The 27,541-nt window shown below is 46.8% G+C and overlaps 1 protein-coding gene across 4 annotated transcripts in view; it reads left to right on the top strand.

Moving 5' to 3' along the window:
* LOC120894809 (hemicentin-1) overlaps nt 1-27,541 on the top strand; it is a 186,170-nt gene that overhangs the window by 133,985 nt on the left and 24,644 nt on the right. For all 4 annotated transcript variants that reach the window (XM_040297639.1, XM_040297640.1, XM_040297641.1 and 1 more), the window contains exons 12-14: nt 4,083-4,291; nt 11,911-12,073; nt 18,007-18,228. In XM_040297639.1, coding sequence (XP_040153573.1) covers nt 4,083-4,291; nt 11,911-12,073; nt 18,007-18,228 — 594 coding nt within the window. The remainder of the gene's footprint in view (nt 1-4,082; nt 4,292-11,910; nt 12,074-18,006; nt 18,229-27,541) is intronic.

Genomic DNA, 27,541 nt, shown 5'->3' with positions numbered 1-27,541 from the left:
TAACGCTCGTCGCATTGCCGCATTTTGAGAGCATTATTCCTGCCAAATCTCTCAAATGCACCTTACGCTCTATATTGCCGTTTATCTGTTCTCTTTCCACGTTGTTTTTAGCGCAATGATGTTGTTGTTGAAATGATCCATGTAACTATGTTTAGGAAACTATGGATCCAAACCATTAACGTCAAATGTCTTTGAAAGAGAAGAGGTCGATATCAAACCTGTTGCTAGGTTGCCATTTTCTGTTTGCTTTTGGACAGTTTCATGAAAAACTGTTTACAAACAAACAGGAAATAGCTGAATCGGAAAAGCAGATGATCTTCTTCTTCTTCTTATATATATAAAAATCTCGTGTCACGGTGTTTGTTGCGAGCAACCTCCGAAACGGCTGGATCATTTTCAACGAAACTTTGCACACACCTTATGGTGGTATGAGAATAGGTTTTAAGACTTAAAAATTGTTCAGATGTTACACTAAACTTAATTTAATAATCAAGTTTGTCGGGCCAGCTAGTTTTACTATAAGAAAGATTCTAATGCTTGCATTTTTTGCGGCCAATTACTCATGAAGACAAAAGGCGAAGTTATTAGAGTCCACAATGTATTCAAAAACATTGATAAACGTTTTCATTGATTGCCATTCCATAACCACGAATTACTACCGTTTGAAAGGTTCTGCGGGAGGAATCAAAAGCTTAGCAGGTATTAAACAGCACAGTATATGTTACAGCTGGATATAAGAAACTCTTATTAACTCTCAGTTTGACACTACAATGAAACATCGAATCGGCACACACAGGTACAATATGCAAACCGTCCTTTGCGTATGAATAAATTTCCTTGAAATGGATTTTTTCAACATCGATGTCGATGCACAGACAGTTTGCATTAAAAGTTTGGGGAAGTAAATGGGATTTGTCCAATAAAGAGACTTTAACTGTAAGACTTTTTAAACGCAATCGGTATGACAGTTGCCATTTGCCTTTGGTGACTCATGTTTACTGCAAAAGAGAAATTACTAATCCTGAATTCCAATTTCGAACACCCGACTATTCGACCATTTTCCAATCAAAAGCGGCAACTCTTGCCCAAAATCTAGCATCAAAGCTCAACCGACAGGTACTTACACCACTGATTTCCACCAGCTTTCGGCTAGGCCTGCGTACAAATCAATCATCACAACGGGCGCCCCTGTCATTGCACGACATTGCATTTGTAATTCCACGACCGCTAGTCCGAACCGTAGTGGTTGCCCCAAAACGAGCATGCAAATATTGTCCCATCCATCTGCCGAATGGGTTTCCAATACATCAAAACCGTACCCGGTTACGCCCGTGCGTACCGCAGGGTTTTGCAAAATGAAACACACTTTTTTTAAGCCACTGTGACTGTGTGTTTTTGGTGATGTTTCTCGTGCAAAAGAGAAAGTATTGTGTAGGCACGCTCCGTGTCGCCTACCTGTGATCCGTGATGTCGCAAACCTTGAACGGATTGATGTGTGGACTGGCGGGTTTTTTGTTTCTCGTTTTCCTTTTTCCTGTCCTGACATTCCACTCCGGTGCGATCTGTGACTTACATTGGCTGATATTAAAATTTATGCCCTATGCGATGCCCTACGCCGAACGCTCAGCCCACGCGATCACAATTAAGAATCCGGCGCAGCCCGTAAAGCACAGCGCGGGGACGGCCCGTCGTCGTCGTCTCGCGACCGCAATTCGATACTTTAACCCGCCTTTCCCCGGTCACCACGCGCACGTGTTGCCTCGTCGAACGGAAGGGCCGGGAGGATGTTGCGCAAGCAACATATCACGGAAGTACGGAACAGGTTACCCTACAAAGGTGGAGCCGGAGAAACATCCCCCGCGCGCGTTCGGAAAAGTAATAAAGAACAATTGCGTCACATTCGGTTGATTTATAGATTCGATCCGTCCGCCCGATGGCTTCGCTACGGCAAGGGCCGGGATTGCTGCACAGCCCGGTTTCTTAACCGGTAGGTAAAGGATTGCAAAAGACGCGCCCCACTGGGCTGTGTAGCGCTGAGGGGTACTGCGACGATACTGCTAACAGGGCATGACCATAAAGCATAGTTTTGGAACGCCGAGGCCACCGGGTGGATGAGCGGTTTCGGCTCGTAATTCTTTTGCACCGCATACACACACACACACGGAGATAGAGAGTGGGTAAGACGAGGAAGGAGTAGACAGAGCAGAGGAGGATTGGTGATTGGAAACTGTCCTGTATGGGATTGTGCTTGCGCATTGCGCATTCCAATAAACCGTCAAAGCAAGCAAAGCGTCGGCTCGGTGGCCTGCTTTGATGAATGGGTTGTACGGCTCTGTTTAAAAGCTTTATTTCACTGATTTTCCTGCTCTTCCAGCACCTTTTGACTGTTCGCTTCAGTCAATGATGTATTGGAAATTGTGCTACCGAAAGAGAAAGAGAGCTGAAGAGAAAGAGAGAGAGCCTGGACAATTTATGAAACAAAATGTACTTATATTTTATCCGTGTTGTGGATTGTAACGACCATCCCCTCATACCGTGTGGTACAAACAAATGTAGCTGAGCTTCATGTTTGCTCCCACAACAATCTTATCATAACAGTACTCTTCGACAGAGGGGGGGGTATAATTCTCGCGAAACGATTGTACAAGTTGTAGAAAATAAAACCCATTTATTATCTTTATCGATACAGCCGGAGTGAGTTAGAAATGGAACATACGCTTTTGATTTATTTTCTCCCCGTTTACATGCGCTTTTCCGATTGTACTTCCTTTATTAATGAACCCTTCTGCAGTTCCCTCTCTTCTGCCCGCATGGTGTATCTCTATTTAGAAGGATTAAAAGCGCCCATAAAACAAAACTGAAAACCCGCACCTTCTGCCCTTTGCTCAACAAAGGCAACTAAAACGGGCTTTCACACAATTCAAAAGTACACTTATGGTATATTGCTCCCCGCTAGTTCCCGTTGCGCTCCCTTCTTTGCGGAATTCATTCATTCGCGGATCACTACGTACGTGCAACCATCGGATCGGTAGATAGGCCGACAGCTAAAAAAGAAATGGATGAATTGGTCGTCAGTTCTTGTTGCTTTGTTACTGCGTTCCCTTCTGCACGCGGTTGGGCGAGTCCGCGTCGTATCGGCGTAGCTGTAATTTATTTACAATGCACCACCATCATATGCCCGGGCACACGTGCCGCCGGGGGGGATTTAGAATGCTCGAGCTTTTGTTGCAGTAATGTGTTGGATTGTGTTTTGCAAGAGTGCGTAATGGAAACAAAAAGTATTATATTGCACCACAGCCGCTGATTGAAATTGTGATCGAAGGATTGATTGCTTTTTTTTATTTTATCCGTCAACTAAATCAAACACAATTTTACATGTAAATGGATTCCACTTAGAGCAAAAAACGTCATGAATAAGTAAAAAAAGCTTCCACTTTTAAAGACATAAACTTTCCATCTATATTTGAGGTAAATGAGCGCATGATTTGGTTTTTAATTGAAGATTTTTGACGCTGTAACTTTAATTTCACATTGCAAATATAGAAGACGACCCATCTTTCATGGCTTGATGCTCAATATAGTAAACGAGCAGTCAATAGTTTAAAGCAAAATTAAGTGATAGATTTACATCGATTATATTTAAATTGATTAAATTGAGATTTTTAAAAGTGATTTCAACTGTCCAGGTTAATTTGATTAGATTAATTTGGTATGTAGTTTAAAGGAATTTCATCAGCTCCTCGCGTCATCCTCGCCAACAATGCAGCATCATGCACTGTGAAATATATTCACGAAATGGGGCTGGCTGTGTTATTTGGAGGAAATGTGAATAAGAATGTGTACACCTTTATCGCTGCTTGGTTTGCAACTATATATTCGTTTGTCCCTTTTCTATACAATAATTCATGCAGTTTGTAATTCATGATTCGTTTTCGAGCAGTTCTTCACGCCAAGCAGTTTATACCCTAATCTTAGTTTCCTGATGTTTAGTTCATGCAAATTCAAATTGATCTTCGCAAATAATTAACCTAATTCTAACATGCACTAATCATCGCCCTTCCCTGCCGTTGCAATCATTACAGACAAGCCCATCTGCCGGCCGGATCAGAAGAAAATCTACGGCGTCGCCCGGAACGAGGCGGCCGAGATCCTGTGCCAGGTCGATGCCTATCCACCGCCGGAATCGTTCAAGTGGTCCTTCAACAACACCGCCGAAACGATCGATATGCCGCAGAGCGGATACCGCGTGCACGCCGAGCAGGCCTCGTCACTGACCTACACCCCAGTAAAGGTAAACGCTTCAAACAGGCCCTTGAAGGGACCAGCACACATACACGCGCGCACACACGGTCACCTGCAACCACACACTTGCCACACATTCCACTGTCTAGAGTTTCATTTCCTACGCGAACCCTCCATGCCACTCCAACGCCAAATCGGCATGAGCGAATGTGTTTGTGTATGTCCTAACGACGGTCGGAAAAACTCCCCCCAAAAATCACACACCCACACACACACATGGGCAAGCTCTCGCTGACAGATGTGGTTTTTTAAGGGTGCGCAGCTGCTAGAAGGCACATACTCTAGTGCACAAAACCACACAAACACACCGACACAGGACAAGGTTTGGGAAGGTAGGGGCTCTGGGGTGGGAAATTGTTGATGTGCATAAATAATCAACCGAAGCCGAACTGAGCGGGACGAGCGGGTACAGCGGGCTAGCCGTTGTCGCTTTCCATCTGGCTAACGCCACTAACGGACGAGGCTCGATGCTTGGTAACACTACCGCAATGGGAGGATTTGGGAGGTTTACCTTTGCAGGCTCATCTGCCGCTCGGGTCTGCTTGATCGCCTCCTCCCACTTGGTTCGCCTATGCTTGCAGTTGTCACCGGGCGAAGCAGCCCCAGCTCCGGCACCAGAACCACATGTGCAAACGGTTGTCCACATTTAATTAAATATTTAAATCACCTGACCTATAAAAAAGCCCCCCCTCCCCCTCCGATCGCACAGCAAGGTGCGACAAAAGGGCCACCTTTTCCGAAACGAGCACACCACCAAAGCGTCCAACGTCACATTAAAACATTTCCTTCGGAGTGAAAATTTGACCGAGTTTTTGGGGTTGTGTTTTCTGGTCAATATTACAGTGCCGGGGCAAGCGTGGGCACGAAGGAAGGGGCCAGTGCAAATCCCCTTCTCTTCAACCGAAGCCAGGTGAGCTGAATGGGAGCAAGATTCGGTCCGGCCCTGGGTCGGGATTTTATGCCACCACGGAAGCAAAGCAAATAAAAACAAAACCCTAAGCGAACGTGTGAGCGGCAACCAGCAGAGGAAAGTAACCGAAGAAGAAAAACTAGTGTGATAGTCGTAACGTGCCTGTTTGCATGCCTCCCTTGCCCCACACACAACCAGTGCCCGCTAAGCACTGTCGTTCGTTTATTTGTTTGCAATCGCTCCACACACACACACCGTTTTCGCACCAAGCCTCCGAAGGGCTGAACCAAACCAAACACCCGACGCTGAATCGCGTGAGCACCATGCCCTGCCCTTTTGCACACGGCGCGGGAAACCATGGTGGAAACGTGGCGGAAAATATACTTTATTTTTCATCACTTTTAAAAGCATTTTACCATTAAAGGCAAATTTGTTGCATGTTGCCATGGCGAAGCGTCCGAAGTTGTTTTCCATCCGTGTGCCAGGGAAATGTGTGTTCGTGTTTGTATGTGTGTTTTTCGCTTTCTCTCTTTATCGCTCCGTTGCTGGAGTTAAAAGAGAAGCGTAGAGTGCCCGAACGCTTTCGATCGGCGAAAGTGCTGCCCGATGGGCGCAGAAAACCCCTTTTCACTTGGCCACATTGGCAGGCAGGCTATAATTTTTCATAAACACTGGGCCATTATTAACATACTATTAGCATAATCCATACGATCCGACCGAACGTGTACGGCCAAAAAAAAGGGTGCACGTGCGAGAGGCGCCGCCAAGCGGCACGCCAAGCTCGCCCAGGGGTCGTCGTTCATTCATGGAAAATGAAAACGGTCCTCAGCGGGCAGCCAGAAACGCGATTCGCGACCGGATGCACACCAATGCACTTTTCGCTGGGGCAGTTGGGCCCCGTTTCTGTGGTCTGATGCTTGGCAGCTATTCTACCCCTCACTCTACCCTCGCTCTTACCGTAAACGGAACCAAATGGGAAATGATGAAAGTGTATCATTACGCTCACTTACCCGAAAGACGGTACGAGGGCAAGCCGGTGACGGTGATGGCATGACGTATTGATGGCCCAATTTCAGCACTTTGCCGCCGCACGCCGTAATCCGTACCCAGGAGCTGCTAGGAGCAGCGGCAGCTGCAATGAGCAAGAACATTACGTGAAATATGGAAAAGGATTAAATTATTACCATTCGCGGGCCCCCGCGAATGGTACGAAATGTTAACCTTCACGCAGATTGCATACATTGCGGGCGCAGCACGGGTCGTTGCAGCCTTTTTTTTTGTGTACCGGGCAACGTTGGCTATTTTGTGTTCCAATTTCGAGCGTAATAACTTTTGGAAAAAGCCGTGAGGCTAAAGTGTGTTAAAATAACACTGCACCAACACCACTGCCCTCATCATCATCATCATCATCGACATCATGCTCATCATCGTTGGCGTTGCGATCGTTGCCTGCGGGGAGTCTGGACCAGCGGGCATGTAATTTAAAACGAATTAAGTGTGGTTCGGTGCTTATGGACGAGCTAAAACATTGTGTAAAAAAACGGTTGCTAAGCTGCACGTACGAGTCACTGGCTACAGTTTGCAATGCAAACATAGTTGAAACGTAATGCAACACAACCATAGTTAATTTAATTAAACCAGGGGTCTTCAAACTAGAGGTCTCCGCGGGCTCCATGCGCTCCTCCATAGCCGTTAGTGTGGCCCGCGATGACTTGTTAAATTTTAAAACAATTAGAATATTATTTTGATTATTTTAATTAAAAAAATGTATTGTTTGCTTTTTAAAGACAAAACTCAAGCTTCGAAGAGGTATGATTCCTCCTGATTTTTTTAAAGCGAAATATTACCGTTCCATTAGCTAAAAGAAACGTCCAAATGGTCCTCTACAAAGTTATTTGCGATGCCATGCAGCCCGTGAACTGAAAAAATTGAAGACCCCTTAGTTAAACAATCAAATGTTATTGCTTTGTACGATTGATTCTTTCACACTCAACTGTGTGCACAAGGATCCTTGTAGGGGAGGGAAGGTAAAGACGGACACATTCAAAAAATGGAAAAAATCTTTTAAACAAATATAAATACAGCCACCATGTCGAATTTAAGCTTTGGAAATAACTCACGTAAGCAACTCCAGCCAGTTAGGTGGAGTTGTTGAAAGATGCTTCAGGCCATTATTTAAACAAAAAAACTCACTTATCTATTCCCGAAAGATGTTGTATCAGTTCCACTTCTTTAATTTGATTGAACGCAGAAATGGTCCAATACATTTGGCAAGACGTTTACGTTTTGTGAGGTGCATCATCAGCATGACGTTCGAGTAACAGAGTAATGCTTTCTCCAGTAGCAGGTTTATCCATCTGGCGTCCTGTTACTCTTATGTACTCTTAAGGTTATTTGATTCCATTTGCAAATAAACAATTTATAGCCCAAAAATCTCAAATCATCTCAAAATTGTCGATATTCATCCTGCGCCATGACAGAGTGTCCGTCCATTTTAAAGCTTTAGATCCGTTGTAGTCAAACAAGATCCACACGCGATGATTTGTTTTGCTCCCAAATTTGATCATTTTGACAGAAATCATCCTAAAAATGGTTCTCCAAAGTCTTGTCATAACTTCGGATTTCATGCTACATTGCTGAAATTTTTTAATTTTTACTTTGTTCCAGTATTTAAGACAACTGTTCATCTTTCAGAGAAAAATGTTGTTGTGGTGTAGTGGCCTGGAGTGTTTTCGAGTTATTATATTTTCACTAGCTTGGAAGCTTGAACTTCAAAAGGATGCTTTGGAACTTGCTTTAATCTCATACGATGCTTTACAGCTCATTATGAGTTGACACAGCGTTTGTACTGCGCTTCTTGTCAAAGCTTTTAACACACACTTATCATCCAGGTCCAGGTTCAAACAGACCCCGTCAACTACTGAAGCCACCAAAGGTAGCATTCATTCCTGCTCACTCGAATCTCCACACCAGCCTCCAGCGTGCCGTTCCGTCCGCAGGGAACCGTCGTGATGTGATCAGCAGCAAGACCGACCGCAAAACACGCAAATAGAACGACTTTTGACGGATGGAGCAAACAAGGTCACAGTGCGACGTTACTTCGTCATTTTCTTCCAGTGCCAGTGGCGTTATCGATATTAATTGCTCTTTAGAAAATTTCTCCCGAAACCGGCTGCGGCCACCACAGCACATCGGGCACGCAACAAGCTCGTAAGCGGATTGTAAGCCAACCCTGCGCCCGCGCGCACAGAGTGGCGCCCACTCAAGCACCTTTGCTCGATCAATCATAATTTGGCCACCATTATGGCTGGCTTTGGCCTCTCTCTCTCTCTCTCTCCTGCACCCAGTGACGTGTTGGCGCCCAGGTGTGCCGTCAGTTTCGTGCTGTGATTGAAGAGCGGTTGCTGGATGGATCGCGTTCTGTTGCGGTTCATCGCTCTGCCATCTGCCCACTGCAGTGTTACTTCTCCCTGTTGGGTCAAAGGTCGAATCGTTTTGTGGTTCTATCATTTGTCTCCGGTAAGCCCTCAAGAAGGGTTTACACCATCCGGAGCTACACGGGACGACAGAAACTGCTTGACGTTCTGAGTAACGTTGGCAAATTGCAAAAAAAAAATTCTAAACCCTTCCATTAGGATCCTTCGAACGGAAAGCAATCGCAGGTTGCTGAAAATAATGCTGCTGTTTGCCTGTCCGATTAAACACGGTACGCCACCCGGCCCACTCTGCCCGTCTCTTGTTCGCGGCGGTACATCACCCCGTGTCCTGTCAGCGCAGTGTCGGGTGTATCGCGTTCCTGCCGTTCGCCATCACGGCGCAGTTTGACCGTTTAGCAAAACAAATCGCTCACCGCTCATTTCACTGTCAGACGGGTGACCCCGAGCAACCTGCAAACGCCCCGGCTCCCATCAGCTCTGACATGCCGGCAGTCAAATGTGAGTTTATAATTTCTCACCACCAACGTTTGATTAATTATTGTGTTTGCAAACAAAACACCCGCACACGGCCAGCAGCGATCAGTTCGTGCCAACAGTTCCCAGTTCGGCACGTGAAGAATTTATTAATCAACGGCAACACGTTCGACGGCGGCGGGAAAATAAAGATAATTTGCCCGCTTCAGCTGGGTGCTGTAATTGAAAAATAATTTCCACTTTTGCCAACCTGCCTTTGGAGCGGTGTCTTAACGGTTCCTTCTTATTTTTTTTTGCCTCTGTATTTTACCCATTATTGTGCTCTTTAGGGGGGGCTTTTTTGTTTTCCATGTTATTCCGTACCGCGCAACACATAATACATTGACCCGGTCGAAGCGTTCCGGCAATCCGAGTGCCGTTTGCGAGATTGGTTTGCGTTTGTTTGATTTACGCCACGGCCCCGGCGCGCGCCCCTGTAACACCTTCACAAACCCCTTCTGTATGTACACACACAAACGCGCGCGCGCGCCGATAAGTGGCCCGGTCAGACCCGTCGGTCGGTTTCGTGTTGGGTTGGGTCGGAGCATGCAAAAAAAAAAAAAAACTGTGTGCTGAATTCAATTATCGTGCTCATAAATCACGTGTACAACACTTTGGCACTGTTCAGTCGATTGCTCCTTTTTTTTTGTCCTCTCACCCTTTTGATGAATCGCAGGGGGAAAGGGGGGTTGCGGAAGGATTGGAAAATTAAAATGAGATCAAGCTTGGCGCAGGGTCTATACTTTTGGGGCTGCAAGAAGCGCGGGAACGAAAGAGAGGGGAAGGGGGGGGGGAGCAAAAGAGCAATGCGGAGGGCTGCGGTGGCATTTGCAGCGATTAATAGTCCGTTCGATTCGATGGTTTACGTTGCCTCACAACCACTTAATGCAATTAAGCTCGTTATTTATTATCATGCTGATCGAAACGGCATCCATCCATCCGGGTGTGGGTTCGACGTAGAGTTTTTGTGTTTTTTGTTTTGTTTTTGGGGACTATGCTGTCCGTGTTTTACCCATTTGTTTGCAAACCTTCGTCAAAGTAGTGTCCGCGGCTCGATCGAGCGGTACCGATTGCCAATGCGGTTATTTTGAATTATTCCAATTAAATCTATTATGTGTGGTTCGTGTCGAAATTGGATTACGTTACAGGCATAATTCAGTTGCGAACTGGGTCCCGCGTGGCTTTCGCACGTGTGGCGTGGAGGGCATTAAAACTGTCAAATGAACAAGCGCGTAAAATAAGTCTATTTATTGGACGTGGTAATGACTCACACTGTGGCACACTGAGGTGAAACAGCGAGTTCAATGGTTTTTTGTTTTTGTTTTTAATAACAGGTTGATCATAATATTAGCGTTCTGCTGCTACTTCTTTCGCATAAATCCAGTTTAATCCATGCTGATGGGAAGGTTCCAACCTGAACATCGCACGGCTACGCTACGGTTAAAAGCAGGTCAAGTAAACAGTAACATTAATCGGTTTAATTCATCGCTGCTGTCTGTAACTCATCCCTTCCCTATTAAGTAAACTAAAGCACTTATTCTAACTTGTGCAAAAAATGGCCAACTTACTCGAAAGCACACACACCAAACCATCAAACTAATAGATTTACCAGGCACTATTCTCCCCATGCATGCGTTGGCCCTTTTCCAAATATGCCCGCGCCTACTGATGCACTGATGGTTGTGTCGGCGATGAGTGTCCTTCCAGTGGGAGCAGTACTCCAACTGTTTGGGTGGTTTCGCGTTTTTGTTTGTCTACAGGCAATGTTTTCTAAACGCATACCAAAACAAAGCACACACACACACACACACACACACCTCGTAGTAGCGTTGCGTGTAGAGCGCGCTGAATAAACTTCGCTCGGTGCCCTGGATGCCCCACGGGCGCTACATTAACTGCCGACGCTGGACACTGTGCATTGTTTGATCAGCTTGTTGCCGATGAGTTGCTGTTTGTGCTGCGCGTGTATGTGATTCACCTGAAAGTAAACCCTCCCGCCGAGTGGGTGCTGTTTGCAAAAAGCGAGCGGAACCCATCGACCGAAAACCGTACGACACAGCACACAGGCACAAAACACAAATATTTTGTCTGGCCAGTCGTAACGGAACGCGTTGGCTGGCTGCTGGTGCAGCATTACATTATGTGCGGCACCGTGTGCATCCGAGCCAGTGGACGCAAACACACACGCTCCCGGTGCGATCGAATGCGAGCTACGCCTAAGATAGGCCAGCGACTCCTCCGCCTAGCTCGGCGCACAGTTCTGTCATGTAAACATGACCTCGCGGCAGCAAATCATAACCACACTAGCCAGCTCGCAGCCCGCACACGCTTTGTCGGAATTGTGGCAGGATAGTAATTACGGGGGGGGAGGGGGGGAGGCGCTTGCCGGCCTCGGTGGCCAAACAAACCAGCAAGCGATTATTGTTCACGCTCGTTCGCCAGCAACAAACCACTGGCTGGCACGGGCAGTGCGAAACTGCGTCCGACATTTTAGTTCCATCCCTCTTCCCACACCCCCCCCCTCCTTTCCCAGTCACTCGATAATGCCACTCGCCAAAAACAATGGCAGCAATAGCGACAGTCCTTATTAAACAGTCAGCATAATGAAACGCCCATAAATCACGCATTTATTATTTCATCTCCCACAGTCTCCCATCGAACTCATCGTCCCACTAATGTGCCCACACACCCGCGTTCTCTCTAACTCTCTCTCTCTCTCTCTCTTTCTCTCCCCCACCGACATTCTAGGAGCTCGACTACGGTACGATCATGTGCTGGGCGGACAATGTGGTCGGCCAGCAGAAGGAACCGTGCGTGTTTCATCTGATTGCGGCCGGCAAGCCCGAGATGCCGTACAACTGTTCGCTCGTCAACCAGACGTCCGAGTCGCTGGAGGTCGACTGTGCCGAAGGTAATTATTTCACCATCATTTGTTTATCTCATCAGCTTCAGTTTATTGCACACACACACACACACACATTATCGGAGCCACTCCCGCGTCCGAATCGTGTTATGTGTGGACAATGGATTAACTGAACCTTTACCATCATCATCCAAACACGCGCGCACCCCCGGTCTATGGGAGGTCCTTGCGAGGAAGTGGTTTAGGTTGGTGAAATGGACCGGTCCGGAATGACTATACATCGAATCGGAATGGTGCTGGCCACTGGCCACACCTCACAGCCCAGCTCGGTCGCCATGTCTTGAATGGTGCGGTCAAGCCCTGAGGCGAACTGCTCCATTCGTCCGCATCAGGCGGTACCATCAGGAATGCATCAATCAGAAAACGATGATGTCGTTGTTGTTGATGATGATGGTGCCGATGGTTGATGGCTCGATGTTTTACATTGATTCATTTATTTTGCACCGACCGGATGGGTAGTATGGGCGGAAGCCATTCAATTAAGTTGCAATGGATATCTATGATTGGACATGGCAGAGCGGACACGTCCATTGGCCTCCAGAGCCACACACACTGAAAAGTACATCCCGGTTTTGCATGTTCACTTGTTTCCATCAATCGTGTGTATGATGAGTGCGACTGCAAATAAAAATTGTTGTCCTTTTCATTACTAACGAGCTCTGAGGGTTTTTCTTTTTGCTCCAACGTAGCTTGTTGTAAAAGAAATAGAACACGACATTAAGCCGGAATGGCACGCTCGAATCATGTAGTTCCCTACCCACAATCAAACAAGCCATCTTGACGACGTTCTTCCCAAATTCCTACCATTTTCCCGATTAACACGTCCCGTTAACACATGTTTTGCCCTTCGCGGTGAGAGCAAAGGTCAAACACATGCCTTCTCTGCCCCGGGGCGGTAAGCTTGAACGGGCTCAGCCGTTTTGCGAGCACGGGAATGGCTGAAGGGTTGCCCCGTACCTATCGCCCCAGTGACTTCCATTGTGGGACACTAAGGTTTTGCCGCACCATCCGATAACCCGGCTTCTGTTGGTGGGCATTACATCGAAATGAAGAAAAAAAACCTCGTGCCATGCTGTCAAGGTCACAGGAGAAATTAACTTTAATCAATACGACTCTCCCCTCCATTCACACCACACACACACACACGCTCTCGCACGCACATAATTAACCCGGCTTAGGTCACCACCGACTGGAGCAACCTTAAACCGAGGTCGCGCGCAAAAAAAAAAGCAAGGCAAACCACCTCTGCCTCGTCTCTACCTGCAACCAATAAAGGTACGACACGCACACACACACACACACACGCTATCCATGGATCCAGAAGGACTTTTATTACTTCCATCGCAAACCATGACCGTGGACCGTGGCATGATGGTGCCGTCGCTTGAACCATTGGAAGGGGATCCAGCAGCAAATAACTTTGGTGAAGTGGCCGAGGTGTTGAAGTGCCACCGAGTCACCGGCTACGAATTGTGTCCCGCTGGCCGATTACATTCGAATCCTTGTTGGCAGTGCGGTAGGCAGAACCCGGGGAGCGCCCGACGAAACGCGGCAAACGATACGTTGAGCGCACGCAACCAAAACGAAACTCCCGAAGGCGTCGCCCGATCCACGAACGAGCGATAACGAACTACGGTGTGGGATGGTGCTCTCACTCTCTCTCTCTCTATCTCTCTCTCTCTCTGTCTCTCTCTTATTCTTTCACTTTTGGATGGCTGTGTTGGATGTTGGATCCTGCGATTAGATTTTTAGAACCTCCAGTCCAATGTTTCCCCCCGACTGTCGGGAAGGAACGGACCAGAAAGCACACCAGTACAATTCTTAGAGTCACCAATGAAACTCACCAAGGAGGGAAGGGTAACGTGTTGAGCTTCGGTGCGTACCATTAGCGACCGAAGCCATCCATCACGACGAATGTCGATGGCGAGGAATTAACGCCCGTTACTCCCAAGGGTGGCAACTCTTTCTCTTTATGGTTCAACCTTTCGGTTGGCGCACGCGTCCACCATTACGGGCAGTGTGGCCTTCTCCCTTCTCGATAGCTGACCGAGCCTGCTTCTTCACCTCCTGCCCGTGCTGGCAAAGGGCAGCAATGAACGCTGTCCGCTATTTCTCCGCACGGGGTGCAGGTGCCTAATGGTGCAATAAAACCGATTCCCTCGATTGATTGCCATGGCCTCCGTGGGTTTGGCGGAAAATTTCTTCGTATACACTTTTGCATACCCCGTGGCGAAGAGGGGGGCGGGGAGGGGATTGGGCAACCTGGTCGGGGCACACATTAGCTTCCTGGTAATTGCTGTAGCCCGGGTGTAAACATGTGCAGGGGAATAAATGCCCAAACGCTCCACTCGATATTGGAAACACGCAGACCACCGCCCGAGCGGTGATTCAGTTCGCCGAAGCAATGTGGCACCCATTAGAGCGTTGTTTTCTACTGAGCAGGTTATAGCTAAATTTTATAAATCCACTCTGAAAGCAATGAAGTATTCAATATAACAGGAAAAATTCAATGCAATTTTCCATTAAAAATTGCTCTTTCGCGGCGTTAACGATGTCTACTCATCGGCCGTTAAGCGTAACTTTCAACTAGCTTTTAAAGCATTTGTCCCGTTACATCTGTCCTCCTGCACCGGCAGCCAAATATGCTCTCACAAACATACACACTCATTGCTTGCTAAATTAAATTTTCACATTCCTTATCAGCCACCGGCATGGAAATGGGCGGCGTCCATTGCAGGGCAAGCATCGCTCGAAAACCCAAACCCTTCATGGGCTAAAGGGTGCATGTAAACGGGAAACACTCGCCGTTCACTGCTCCTGCTACACCAGCTCTTGCTCCTGCTCCTGCTGCTCCTGCACAGCAACCCACATAAACTTCGCTCCAAACGTTCCTCAAATACCATTACCGACTTGTTACCTCCTACCGGCGACGCCCAGCCAAGTTGTCCATACACACACACACACCCGAAGTAAAGAAGAAACCCGAACCCACCCAAAAGCAAGAAGCAAACCAACACCGAAAAGCAGCGCCAGAAACCTCAACCAGCTAAATGATGGCGGCACATCATTAAAGTGGTTCAAAGTTCTTGGCTGCTGCTGCTGCTGGTCTTGACGTTGCCATACCTGTGAACTACCTGAACTTTTCATCCACCTCGAAATACGTTCCGAGGAAGTGAACGAATCCTTAAGCGATCCCAGACACGATGTTTGTCTTCCACCGGTGCTTCTTCGCTTCGCCTCAGGCCCCAAACCAATGCCTAGTCGCGCGGATTCACAAGTGCAGCACACAGCACAGCACAAGAAAGGAGCCCGGATAGTGCCCTGGGGCTGCTGTATGAAAAAAAAACTATGGCTCGCCCCACAAGCGCCCGGGGCCGCACACTGCACTGTGCGAATATCGCATTCAAACGTCGCATCTCATGACAGTTTTAATTTACTGTAAAGTCATCGAATTACCACAAACTCTTTACAGCGCTCTCATCCACCCACTGGTGGATGGCTGAAGGATGCAACGGTGCCCCCTACTTCGTTCCCTTGTTTGCGGGGTGGGTTTGTTGTGCGCTGGAATTCAACAAATAAAATTAACGTCTAGAATGCCACCAAGTCGAACCTTCACCCTTCCTCGCTGCACAGCAGCCATTTTGTTACGAGTTTAGAGTAACGATACCCAATGCAGGCAAGCACGATACTCAGCTGACTCAGTGGTAAGCCGTGCGCTTGCTGGACGGTTTGGTTAATGCTGTACCAAGAGAAAGGAAACGAGAAAAGGGAAACAAAACAAGTAGTGTGCAGGATGAAAAAAACGGATTATTTCCTTTTTTTAATTAAGAGGACAGTACTGTGTTGAGTATACGTGTAAGTGTTTCACGTGTGTACGAAATGAGAGACATTTACCCCAACATAAATACCATTTTCGTAGCCAAAACAGAGTCAAAACAATTATTTTTAATAATCATAAACATCGTCAATTTGATAATAAGAACCGCATTGAACAAATGGACTTTTTTCAGGGATGTGTTAAAGTTCTACCTTCGATTATTATCAATTCCTCCTCAGTTTTCGCGACAAAGTTGTTGGAGTACATCTTTTGCAGACACTGTTTCACTGTTTGTGAAAAATGTGAATTATTTACACTAAAGTGCTGGATTGTGATATAAGCTTAGTATAAATTCGATGAGAATGAGAAGAGTGCACCTTAGAAGAGTGCACGCCGGTCTGTTTGCAACTGTGTATTCGTTTGTCCTATAGTTCATTACATAATTCATTACAAAGTTCATTCGTGTAGTTCGAGCAGTTCATTTCATGCATGCTCCAATTAGTCAAGTAGTTTTATCTATATCCTATGGTTTAGTTCCTTCTAATTCGTATGTGTTTTCTTATTAGAATTCATATTCGTAATATTAATGTTTAAAGCCAAAATCCAACAGCAGGTTACATCCACTTCCCAGCCAAGCGCACGCAGCGATGTAGCCGCATTTTTCCTTAGTCTTCATCTTCAGCGTCCTTTGGCGCTTCTTGTGGCCATTCGGAACCGGGCTTGCTGTCGATGCTCCGATTGTTGTCTAATAGTGGCAAGATGTTATAGCTGCAAGGTACAGGCTTACAAAACGTCCACAAACTGCCGCACAGAGTCCGTTTTAGAGCCTACGGAGTGCCGTTCTTTGATCGCTTTGACGCTTCTGAACGAAGTTGCTTCAATGTTTTGGCTATCGCGGTGTTCAACTGATCAAGCACATACATTTTGGCTGCTAATTTATGGGCTACTATTATTTGAAGCGCAATTTCACCATTTCAGTGCGGGTGAAGGTACACCCATGACAGCAAAATTGTTCATTTTTGTTTTAATTAATTGTTCATTTGTGTTATATTATTTATCCTGCAAAGACTTATCAGTTGGTTGCGTACCTTTAACAACCAATCAGCAACTGATGGTGATCGGTGTAGTAACACAATTTTAGAATTGACTGTAACTTCTTTAGCAAATCCTCTGAATATGATGATCAATATCATTGCTTTTTGTGCCCTTTTTGTATGCTAAAACCAAATTAAAAACACTTTAACTTTCAAATCACACCAGTGAACAAAATCCAGTACAGCTGATCCACTGTAAACTCCATACATATTGAATCAGCTCCCTAGCTGTACACGCAATTGGGACGTGGAAACGGATTCGAAATGGAACAAAAACTTGAAACAGCACGGTAACATTGTATCACATGGTTGAGTGGCACAAAACAAAAGCAAACAAAAAACGCTCAAAAACACTCCCGCATCTAAATGCATTTGCATTGCACTTTTTGTATGATTCGAAGGCAAAAAAAAAACAGTTAGCTCCGGTTCATTGTTGCAAAGCCCTGTGCTCAATCGCGGGCCATTATGCGGGCTACAACAACATTGTTACAGATACCGTCACAATAATCCGTCCGCCCGAAGCAGCTGGCTGTTTGCATGCGGCCATGGGCGTACATGGGAGTGCAGCGAGGGGAAAGCAAAATAACATTGCTCTCACGAGTCAACCGTTTGCCCCCTTTTTTGGTTCACTTGCGCGGGCGAGCAAATTGATACGTTACAAAACAGAACCTCAAAATGACAGCTCATCACAAAAACACACGCGTAGTGCGGTTGTTCATGCGGCAGGCGGTGTGCCAGAAGCAATGGATTTATTGAATAGCCGGCACGGCCTTGGGGCCGACAAACAACTAGGAAGACTAGCTTTTTACAGCCGAGTGAAACGAACCATTTCATTTGGTCATTAAATTCATTTCCAACCAGCAGCTTGTGCGTGTGACTGTGTGTTTTTTCGATACGCCCAATCTCCTATTTCAGGGATTACGTACAAGCCTGACGTACCATCTCTCGGTCAGAATGCATCTTTTGTATTCTCACCCTTTTCTATTTCTCCATTTCTCACTTCCCCCCAGGCTTCGACGGTGGCCAACGGCAGTGGTTCGTGATGGAAATCTACGACCTGCAGTCGCACGCCCTGCTCGCCAACGTGTCCTCCAAGCTGCCAATCTTCACCGTGAACGGGCTGGACGCCGGGCTGCTGCTCAAGATCGTCATCTACGCCACGAACATGCGCGGCCGCAGCGAACCCATCCTGCTGCAGGCGTACACCCTCAAGGCGGCAGAAAAGCAGACAGGTAAGAGCGACTGCTCCGATGGTTGATTCCGGGCGTCATACATTGCAGCACAGGCACTTGAGCGGTTTACAGCCGTTGACAGCAAAGAAAGTACCTCACTAGCTGAGCAAAAGCGCATCAGAACGTAGCAATGCGGTTAGTTAGCTGGAACAAAACAAGACTCAAACACTACATCTTGCTTGTATAACATGCAGCGGGATAACGATGGCGCTCACCGGGCCAACATATCTACTCTACATCATCATCGCGCTATTTTACCCACCCCTGTCACACCGCAAAAGCTTTGACACGTTCATGCCGCATGCTTTTCAATGCAATAAACGTAATAAATCACACCTCAGGCGAGTTCCATTCAGACTGATGGTTGCAGTCGTCGAGTTCAACTGAAACGCTGTGGATTTTTGTTCACTCGGTTTGTGTGGCATACCATATGCCCACAAGAGCATTGTATCGGACAGCAGATATGATTTTTTTCTTCTGTTAAAGGTGGAGTAGTTCGCGTTGTTCACGACCTGGTTTCATAGCTTGAGCACATTCGCGCACTACGCGGCATAGGAATCTCTTACCTCGGCTGTTCAACTACAATTTTAACATTTCCCAGCAAGATCTCTGATGCCACTTCGCGCGGGGACGCCTATTTTGTCTTTCTGCATCGCCAGCAGTGAAAACGAGCCCACTAGCATTCAAGGGCCAAGATGCATTGCACGAACCGGTGTAGCTGTAATGAAATTTTACAAAAGTTTCCCCTCGCAATCTCTCTCTGCCTCGCGCCGTCATAGAGAGAGAAGAGAGCTCCATCTAGCACTGGAGCACAAAACGGGCCAGCGTAAGTGGATGGTACCGGCTCGGACAGGCAGCTCGTTAACACTTCCGCCAACAGGCGTAGTTGCTGCCGGGTATTGTGATTGAGCAGCGAAGAAATTATACACTGGGAAAACTGGAGTTTTTTTTTCCTGGATGAAGCTGAGAGCGCGAGAAAGCAAGAGGATTGATAGCACAGGCACACACACACACACACACACACACACACACATCCGCGCGCGACAGTGCAGATGGTTTGCACTTGCTCGAGACAACAACGCTCGGCTGGCCAACTACCCAGCGACGGGGTAGTTGTAAAGAGTGGTTTAATCTTAATTAATACCATTATATTGTATTAGATTTAATCCCTAGAGGGAAGCTTTGGAAAGGTTTTAATGGTGAGCCGTTTGGGAGGATTTTGCGTCCACGCGTCCAGGTGCTGGTCGGAAAACTCCATAGAGAATATTTTGCCGAACAAGAGAATATTTTGCCGCGGATCCGGGTTTTCTAGTTTGTACAGCTTCAAAGCGCCTCCTGCGGGGTGTTCGCTTAGCCGTGGACAATGGTGCTGAGAAGTAGATTATACCTTAAGCTGGCATGGTAAATAAGCTGCCCCTATTGTTTCTAGCCAGCAAAGGCTGCTTCTGGTGGGTGTGTACACCGGCAGCGTTTGTGGCGAGCTTTGGCGAAATATTGTTGAATGAATAGTACAGTATAGGATATAGTAAAGTCCTAATGAATTAAGCTCTGGAGGGAATGAGATGCATCACTATTCCGTGAATTATATTGGCCAATGCAATTGCATAGTTACCTATTGATTGAACACGAATCGGTAACAGTGTTCTTGCAATTTCGAAACAAATTAAAATGCTTTCACTACCATGGAAAATATTGTGCCCATATTCATCGCATAATAACGGGCACCTTCAACTGGCAATACTTTCGGGCACAAAATGTCTTCCCTTAAAAACAGTTCTCTTCTAAGCGGCTCGTCACTATCGTCCTGCTTAAACACTTTATCCTACTGGAGTTACAAAAACCGCAGACGTAAAAACTCCATCCAAACAAAGGGCAATCGCAGCTCCAACGCTTTAGTGTACCAAAGGGCTGAACGCAACAAACACTCGGGCAACAAAGTGACCCATTCCCCAAACACTGCCCTTTTTCTCTTTCTCTCTCTCTCTCTCTCTCTCTCTCTCTCTCTCTCTCGCTCTCTGCCACAATCATTGTCTCATCTCGGCAGGCGCTTGAGTTTTTTGCTTGTACACCCTTTATTGCATTGCAGTGCAAAGCACTGTCGCTTATGGTGCAGCAAACGAAAGGGAGGAAGTCCGTCTCACCAACTCCTAACCCTAAAAACCCCTAATCCCCGCTACCCCATCCCGAAATCAATGTTTGCAATAACATTGAACCCGTGTTGATCAAACGAACGCATGCGGAGAGTGTGTATGTGTGCCATTGCGAAAGCAAAGAAAACCAAACAAAAACACTACACATTTGACAGAGTAGCTCATTAAACACGTACACGGCTGTACCCTAGCCACATTCAGCATATCTAGAACATCATTAAATGTATCCTCACACACACACGCACCGACTAACCCGTCTGCCAGCTGGGTGCCCACTTCAAACGCACTGCAGCTAGCGATATACTCTGCCAAACCAAACAACCAACCTCAGGTTTCACACACGCACACGCCTGTGTCACGACCGCGCACACACACACACACACACTGCTTGCAGATAAATAAACAAAAAATCACATTATCTCACCCGGTACGCTCGCAAGCGCGGTGAATCGATTGCTAATCAAATAAACGGATAATTATAATTCGCCAAATATGTATGTACGCTTTCAACCAGCCCTCCCGCCCTGCCACCACCCACCAAAGCGCGATTCAATAGCCGATTCCGTTTCCATGCTCACCGGTTTGACTAAGAGCGCAAATGTGTGCGCAAATCTGCCCGTGCGCTGGATTGTGGGTTCAAACGCGACCTCCGCAGGCCCCGTTGCGTGGGGTGGTAGCCGCCATAAGCCGCCAGTTTGTTGGCTGGCGCCTACCATCGCACCCAAATTCTCCTAGTTCTCTCTTTCTCTCGCTTCCCACCGGTGCCAACTGGGCCGAACAGAAATAGTTGAATAATCCGAATTATTTATTATTAGCAGCGTGATTAATTATTCAATAATTCGGTAAAATAAAATGTCTCGGGTGCGGCACCGCTTGCGTCATGCCACCAGCCCCGCTAGCGTGCGGTAGGAGCACGGACGTGTTTGGAGCGGGTTAAATTATTTAACTTCGTTACTAAAGTACATTCGCAGGTAAAGTGTGTTTTTTTTTTTATTTCTTTCCTTTGTTTTTGTTTCGTCCGTTTAATTACGCCATGTCGATTTTTTGGTTTATGTTATGTTTTCTTTTTTATGGCGTAAGGGCATACTGTAGGAAGGTGTGTGTGTGTGTGTGTGTGCTGGATCAATTTTTTTTGCGCAACCTATAGTACACCTTTTCTGTTCGCGCTCCATGTCGAAACTACAAACCCTACAAAGATTTTATTTTTCTTTCTCAATTTTTCATCGCACCCGTTGGCTGAAGCTTAAGCACTAACCGGAGCGGGGGAAAGTGGTACCGTTCGGTCATAAATAATACACAACTCACCCCACCCCACACACACACACAGACATATTTACAATATTGCGATCCGTTCGACCGCGTACTGCGGAATATGATTTCCCAACCAGCCCGACCCTTAACGTACTATTGACACGAATCCGCGCGTCTAGCTACTGGGCAGCAGCAGCAGCAGCAGCAGCGCGATTTCCATCTCCCATTAGTGGCAATCGAAAACAGAACAAAACACAAACCAAAAAAATAATAACAAGAACGAACAATGGCACCGGCACAGTGCTGGGTAAATTATGATCCCGGAGCGATTGCGAAGGCATCCTCACAGGGCAGGACAGTGGAGTGGAAAGGCAACATGGCTCCCAGCCACGGATTGTAGGTACTCGCTTATGTACGGTATCGAAACGGTTCTTAAGCTTTCGATCGGGTTAAATGATGATCGAAGCGAACCGTCGACGAGAGTGGCGCGTACAACCGGGACGCTTTTAATAGTACTAATAATAGTACGATAGCGCATGACAACCTCCTCCTCCTCCTCCTCCTCTTTCTCCTCCTCCTGTACACGCTAAGCCCTGTAAATTTATTGAAACTTAATCAGATTACGCCTCTATCGCAGCAATCGGAGTAATGCGCCAATATTGCGTTTCGCTGTTTATCGATTTGTTTTTTCCCCTCTGCCATTTCCCATGACGGCGTCACGCAAAGTCGCTGTCAGTTTAATGAGCCACAAAAAATAACTCAACACCGTACACGAACAACAAGAAAGGGCAAACGAGAGAGAGAGAGAGAGAGAGAGAAGCTTCGGTGTGCAAATCCCTTATCACAATGGCCCCACAGAAACGCACTCATAACGGTGGGTCATTTGGTTGCCGGGGAAAACCCTGGGACTGCACGCGTCCCGATTTTAACAGCACAAACGTACAGCTTAATAAATTTATGCATGCGTCGTCCTGTGCCTTGGCCCCGGGCCCCGTGGGTAACCGGGGTTTTTATCAACCGATCAGCAACCGATACCGCTGCTTACGGCCATTTGACGTGGGGTTCATTATTGGCACACACATGGGCTCTAGCTCCACTGGGATGACGGGTGGACCGCAAAGCCCACAGACCGGAGCACATGGGGCATCAGAAATAGATATAATTTTGAACAATTTATTTCATTATACCGCGCTCGGAAAATGTGGCTTTGATAAGCGTCGATGTTGTGACATTTCAAACCTCAAAGCACCGATAAATGTTGCCCTTGCTGGTGGAAAGAGATTTTAGCCTATGGTTGCAAATTATCAACCTCGCAACAGTTCGATAACGCGCGCAATTTAAGGCCCTTGTGTTCCGTTGGCTCAATATATCGCGCGAAGGTGAGGCAAATTTTGTGTTTTTTTTTTTTGTCAACAAAAGATGGCACAAAAAAGTGTATAAACAATTTGCTAAAGCAACTTGTAACTCTTTTGTGTAGCAAAAGCTAGAAAGTTTCTTTGAATTGCCGTACACGCTCGTGAGTGTATCGTTTCTAAGCATGGATTCTTCCTTCCATGAAAATACGATTCGGGGAACAAGCTCCCTGCAGACAGGCACAATGCAATGAAATACACGCGCCATCCTTTTGGTGCTTGAGAGACCTATCCTCTGGCCTTCCAGCGACGTTTGATTCCGTTCCCCGAAAACGATTGCTTGAAAGGTACAATGTATCTCGTTCCTTAATAGAAAATTAAGCTGATGCATCTTTTTCTTATAAGAATCCTACAACGTTTTCACGTTGCACCGAGCCTCGTTCAAGCTGATGTGGCTTTTTTACTATTTAACATTAACTAATCATCTACTGTATCCATTTTCTATCTATACCACACACTCTCTCTCTCTCTCTCTCTCTCTCTCTCTCTTTCGCCATCGTTTCATAGTATACTTTCGATAACCTCTTCATTAAACCGAAACCACTCACCGATCGGTTACATCGTCGCCAAAGTGCGACGCTATCCAAAAGACTAGTTAAACCGATTGAACTCGGGCTCGTTTCGAGATGCAAATTATTCTCTCTTTTTATTCGACTGTTTTGCATTTAGTTTTTTTTTCTCTCCCTTTTTGAACAAAACACTCCCACCACATCCACCATCGCAGCCATTCCCACCCCACACGGACACCGCACTTCAGTTTCGCGGCAATCGAATTTGGGTGCCATAAATGCGCCCGGCAGTTGTTAGCAAAGGGCAGGCAGGCAACAACCCACAAAAAAAGCACACACTCTACCATAAGCTCCTGCCATAAAATTTATATTCACTCTCGCGCTGAATTAGGTGCAAATTTAGTGGACTATTTTTTTAATGACCGCCCGCTTTTCCGATCGTTTGGGCATCGGCGAACGGTACCAAAAAAAACGCGCGCGCGCGTTCACACACAGCGCTTCTCAAGTACACCTTCACCCGCGGCGAATTGAACGACCTACGAGTTTGCTGGGAGTGGGTGGGTTGTGTGTTTTTTTTTTACTTTTTTTCTCTGGCTCAACTGAACTTGGACTTTTATTTTCCATTTTATTCGTTTCGTCTGCCATTTCTCGATGAACCGAATAAAACCATTCACCAGCGCCGTTTGAAACCATTGAGCGTAAGCGAGCAAATGAACACACAAAAAAAGGTGAAACGCAAAAGATAAAGCTTTTCCGTTGGCAATATAGAGCAGCAAACACAAAAAAACGACCGCGCCACAAACGCTTCGGATGACACGGTTCCGATAACGAACCAAGCACGACGCGAAGCCAAATGGTGGCGCACCCTGGAGAGGATGGGCCGGGCGAAAACAAACGATAAAACGACAAACGGATAACGATCCGTTATTGGGGAAGTTAAAATTTTATTTCATTTATTTCTCACTTCTACGCGGGCCGCGAAATATGGATCAATTTTAAAAACGACCGCACGCCCTGTGAAGGAGTCGAAGCGCAGGCAAACAACTACAGCAACAAAATTGACGACAACAATACCCTCAAACAACAAAAATAGACACCCGAACAGACACGTGAAAATAATGGCTTCCCACAGCCAAAACAAATGGAACGGCAATCAATTTTTCTCCCCCTTTGCGCCTCGAATTCGGAAAAGCGACTTTCGCACGCGGCACGAGATTTTCCCTATTCACGGTCAATGTTTCGATGGTTCCGTGGTTCGAGATGGTTCGTAAGCTATGGTACGTAAATGATGATACATTAAGGTGGCAAACACACACACACACACACACACACACACACACACACACACACACACACACACACACACACACACACACACACACACACACACCGGGAGAAGGTTGTCGCTGCTGGCTACGCGTAAAATATTGGCGCCAACTTCCTTCCGATCGTGCGGTGGGATCGCTCGCTTCCCAATCCGACGGCGGGACGTGAGTAAGTCAGATCGCCCGATTGGTAATATCCCACGGCGTTGCCTTGCCGAACCACCGCCCTCAACACTACCACCACCACCAGCAGCATTATTAGCTTTTATAGTATTACAAATGTGCAAATGTGTGTTTTTATGTTTACGAGTGGAGTAATTTATTTTTACGATTTTCCTCGCCACCGCAGCTCGCTCGAGGGGCCGCACTGATGAGCACCCGATGAGCCATCCCGTGCCCGAAAGTGTGTTTTTGTTTTGCCGCACATTGGATCATTCCATCTGGTTTTTTTTTGCTGTCCTATCCGTTCTATGAATTTTCCTACCCATTTCCCAGCACGAAATGGAAATCAGGCAGTGTCAGCGGCCGACCAGAAGAACGAAATTGAGCGTAGCGCCAACGGGGTGCCAAGGGCACTGACGCCCGGCCACTGGACAAGATCGGTGCAATCGCAAAAGGGTCGTCTAGGGGAATATTGAGCATAAAAATCTGGCCACCAGGGCCGTCGAAACGGATTGCAAAACAAAAATCCTCCCACCCGGCAAAGGCCAATGAATGTTGCTTTATGTCTCGCCATTTGCCCGATGATAATACTAATGGCATAATTGGTCGGTGTGAAGCGCCAGTAACGGCAGCACCAAAGCGGGGCAGTGAAATGGAAACCTGCGCTCTCCCGCCCCGTAAAAACCATTTTCACGCCTCTGCCAACTTCATTTGTACTCTTTGTTTTTCCTGCGCCACTTTTGCAGAAGATTTGGTTGTGTTCGTTCCTTCGGCCATCATTTTTATGACACGAGACTGCTGAGCCCAAATCCAATTCCTCTCCAGAGTGGAGTGTACTCGAGTTTGGGAAGGGGGGGGGGATGAGGCACAGAAGCAAAAGGTGTTAAAAAAATAGCTGCATATTAAACCTGAGCTCAAGCCACCCGTCTCCCTTATTCGGCCCCAGGGCCGGGATGAACCGTTCGGCAATTGCTGGGATTAAAAGCTAATTGGTCGGATCGAGATTGAGCGTGCTTATTATTTAATGCAGTTGAGCGGAAAATTTAATCCCATCGCACGCAGGCTCCGACCCATCAAGCCGTCGTAAAGTAATTTAGCTCATAATAACGATGCGTGCGCATTAAACCGTGATCATGAGCGCAGAGGTTCGGCCCGGCTAACCGGTGCCGCTGGCCGTACGAGCCCACCCGGTCGGTCATGCACTGCTCGTAATTGATTAGCAGGCTTTCATTGGTGAGCTGAAAGTTTCTAATGGGTCCGTTTGAATAAATCGGTGGTTGTGAAAGTGATTCAATCGGAAGCCTTTCTCAAAGCTTCTACGTGAGGTACTAGGCGTCTCCATCGGTCACTGAACGTTTGGTCATTTGGTACAAGAACAAAAATAAAGCAAAACAGATTGAAAGAACAAGATAAAGATCCACCAACGCTATATCGTACCAAATTGCTACACCAAGCGAGGCTCGTCCCAATATCACCGGGCCAATACAATCAAGCTAAATAAATACATACACTTCACTGATTGACAAACAGCCCGCCCGGCATGATTCCCCATACCCAGTGGCGCTATTTTAGACAGTTGGCCAATCACCCCAATTACCCGACCCGGCCAATCTGTCACATGAGTCGTCACGGTGCACACTTTAATGAAAATCACATCATACCGTTATTATTATGTTTTTTTTTTCTTGGCAAAATGTCAACAAGTAAACGATCTCGTCAACTCCCGCAAATTACGTGCCTGTGTAGAGTGGTCCCGAAGAGTGAACCAAACCGAACAAACAAACAAAAAAATAAACTCCCCCGAATCTTAAACCCACACCCAGCTCGGACCCGGTCGCCCTCTTGAAAAGGTAATCGAATAAAAATCTAATTTATCGTCCAGCCCATCCAAACCGTGCCCGGTGGCCCGAGAAACCCCGAGCCCGTGCCGGCTCAATCATCTGAATATCGCAGTCCTGCTAGCCGCAGGATATGCGCGCCTCGGTTCATCATCATCGTCGGTCCATTTCCGGCGGTTCATCGTTCCAGCAAACGGTCACAGACACTCTCATACATACACACACACACACACAGAGACACAGACGGGAGAAACAGTTCGCGCCCGTTGACCGATGATGAATATTCATTTCACGACTAGCAGAAAAATTACGACTATCGATGATTACGTGCCACGCATCCACTCCAAGTGGTGAGGGCGTAAGGGGAGAGGGGAGAGATGAGAGGGGAGCAACGATGGACAGGAAATGACCACCAATTCGGTGATGGGTGCCAACGAGTAAATTGACCGCGAGCTCGTGAATCACGCCCGGCAAGGGTGGTTCCGTGTGGTTTTTTTTCTTCATGTTTTGCCTTTCATTTCTCTTCTTTTATGTTTTTACCCCCGCTGGTACACTGTACACTGTACAGGGTAATTTATTCGAATAGAGCCTATCAATGAGTCATTGACATACACACACACTCACATCATCATCAGCACGCACAGTTTATTCACACAATAGAGTGTC

This window comes from Anopheles arabiensis, chromosome 2, assembly GCF_016920715.1.
Source record: "Anopheles arabiensis isolate DONGOLA chromosome 2, AaraD3, whole genome shotgun sequence".
Classification (NCBI taxonomy): Eukaryota; Metazoa; Arthropoda; class Insecta; order Diptera; family Culicidae; genus Anopheles; species Anopheles arabiensis.
The sequence above is the reverse complement of the archived record's forward strand: the minus strand, read 5'-3'. Positions and strand labels throughout refer to the sequence as shown.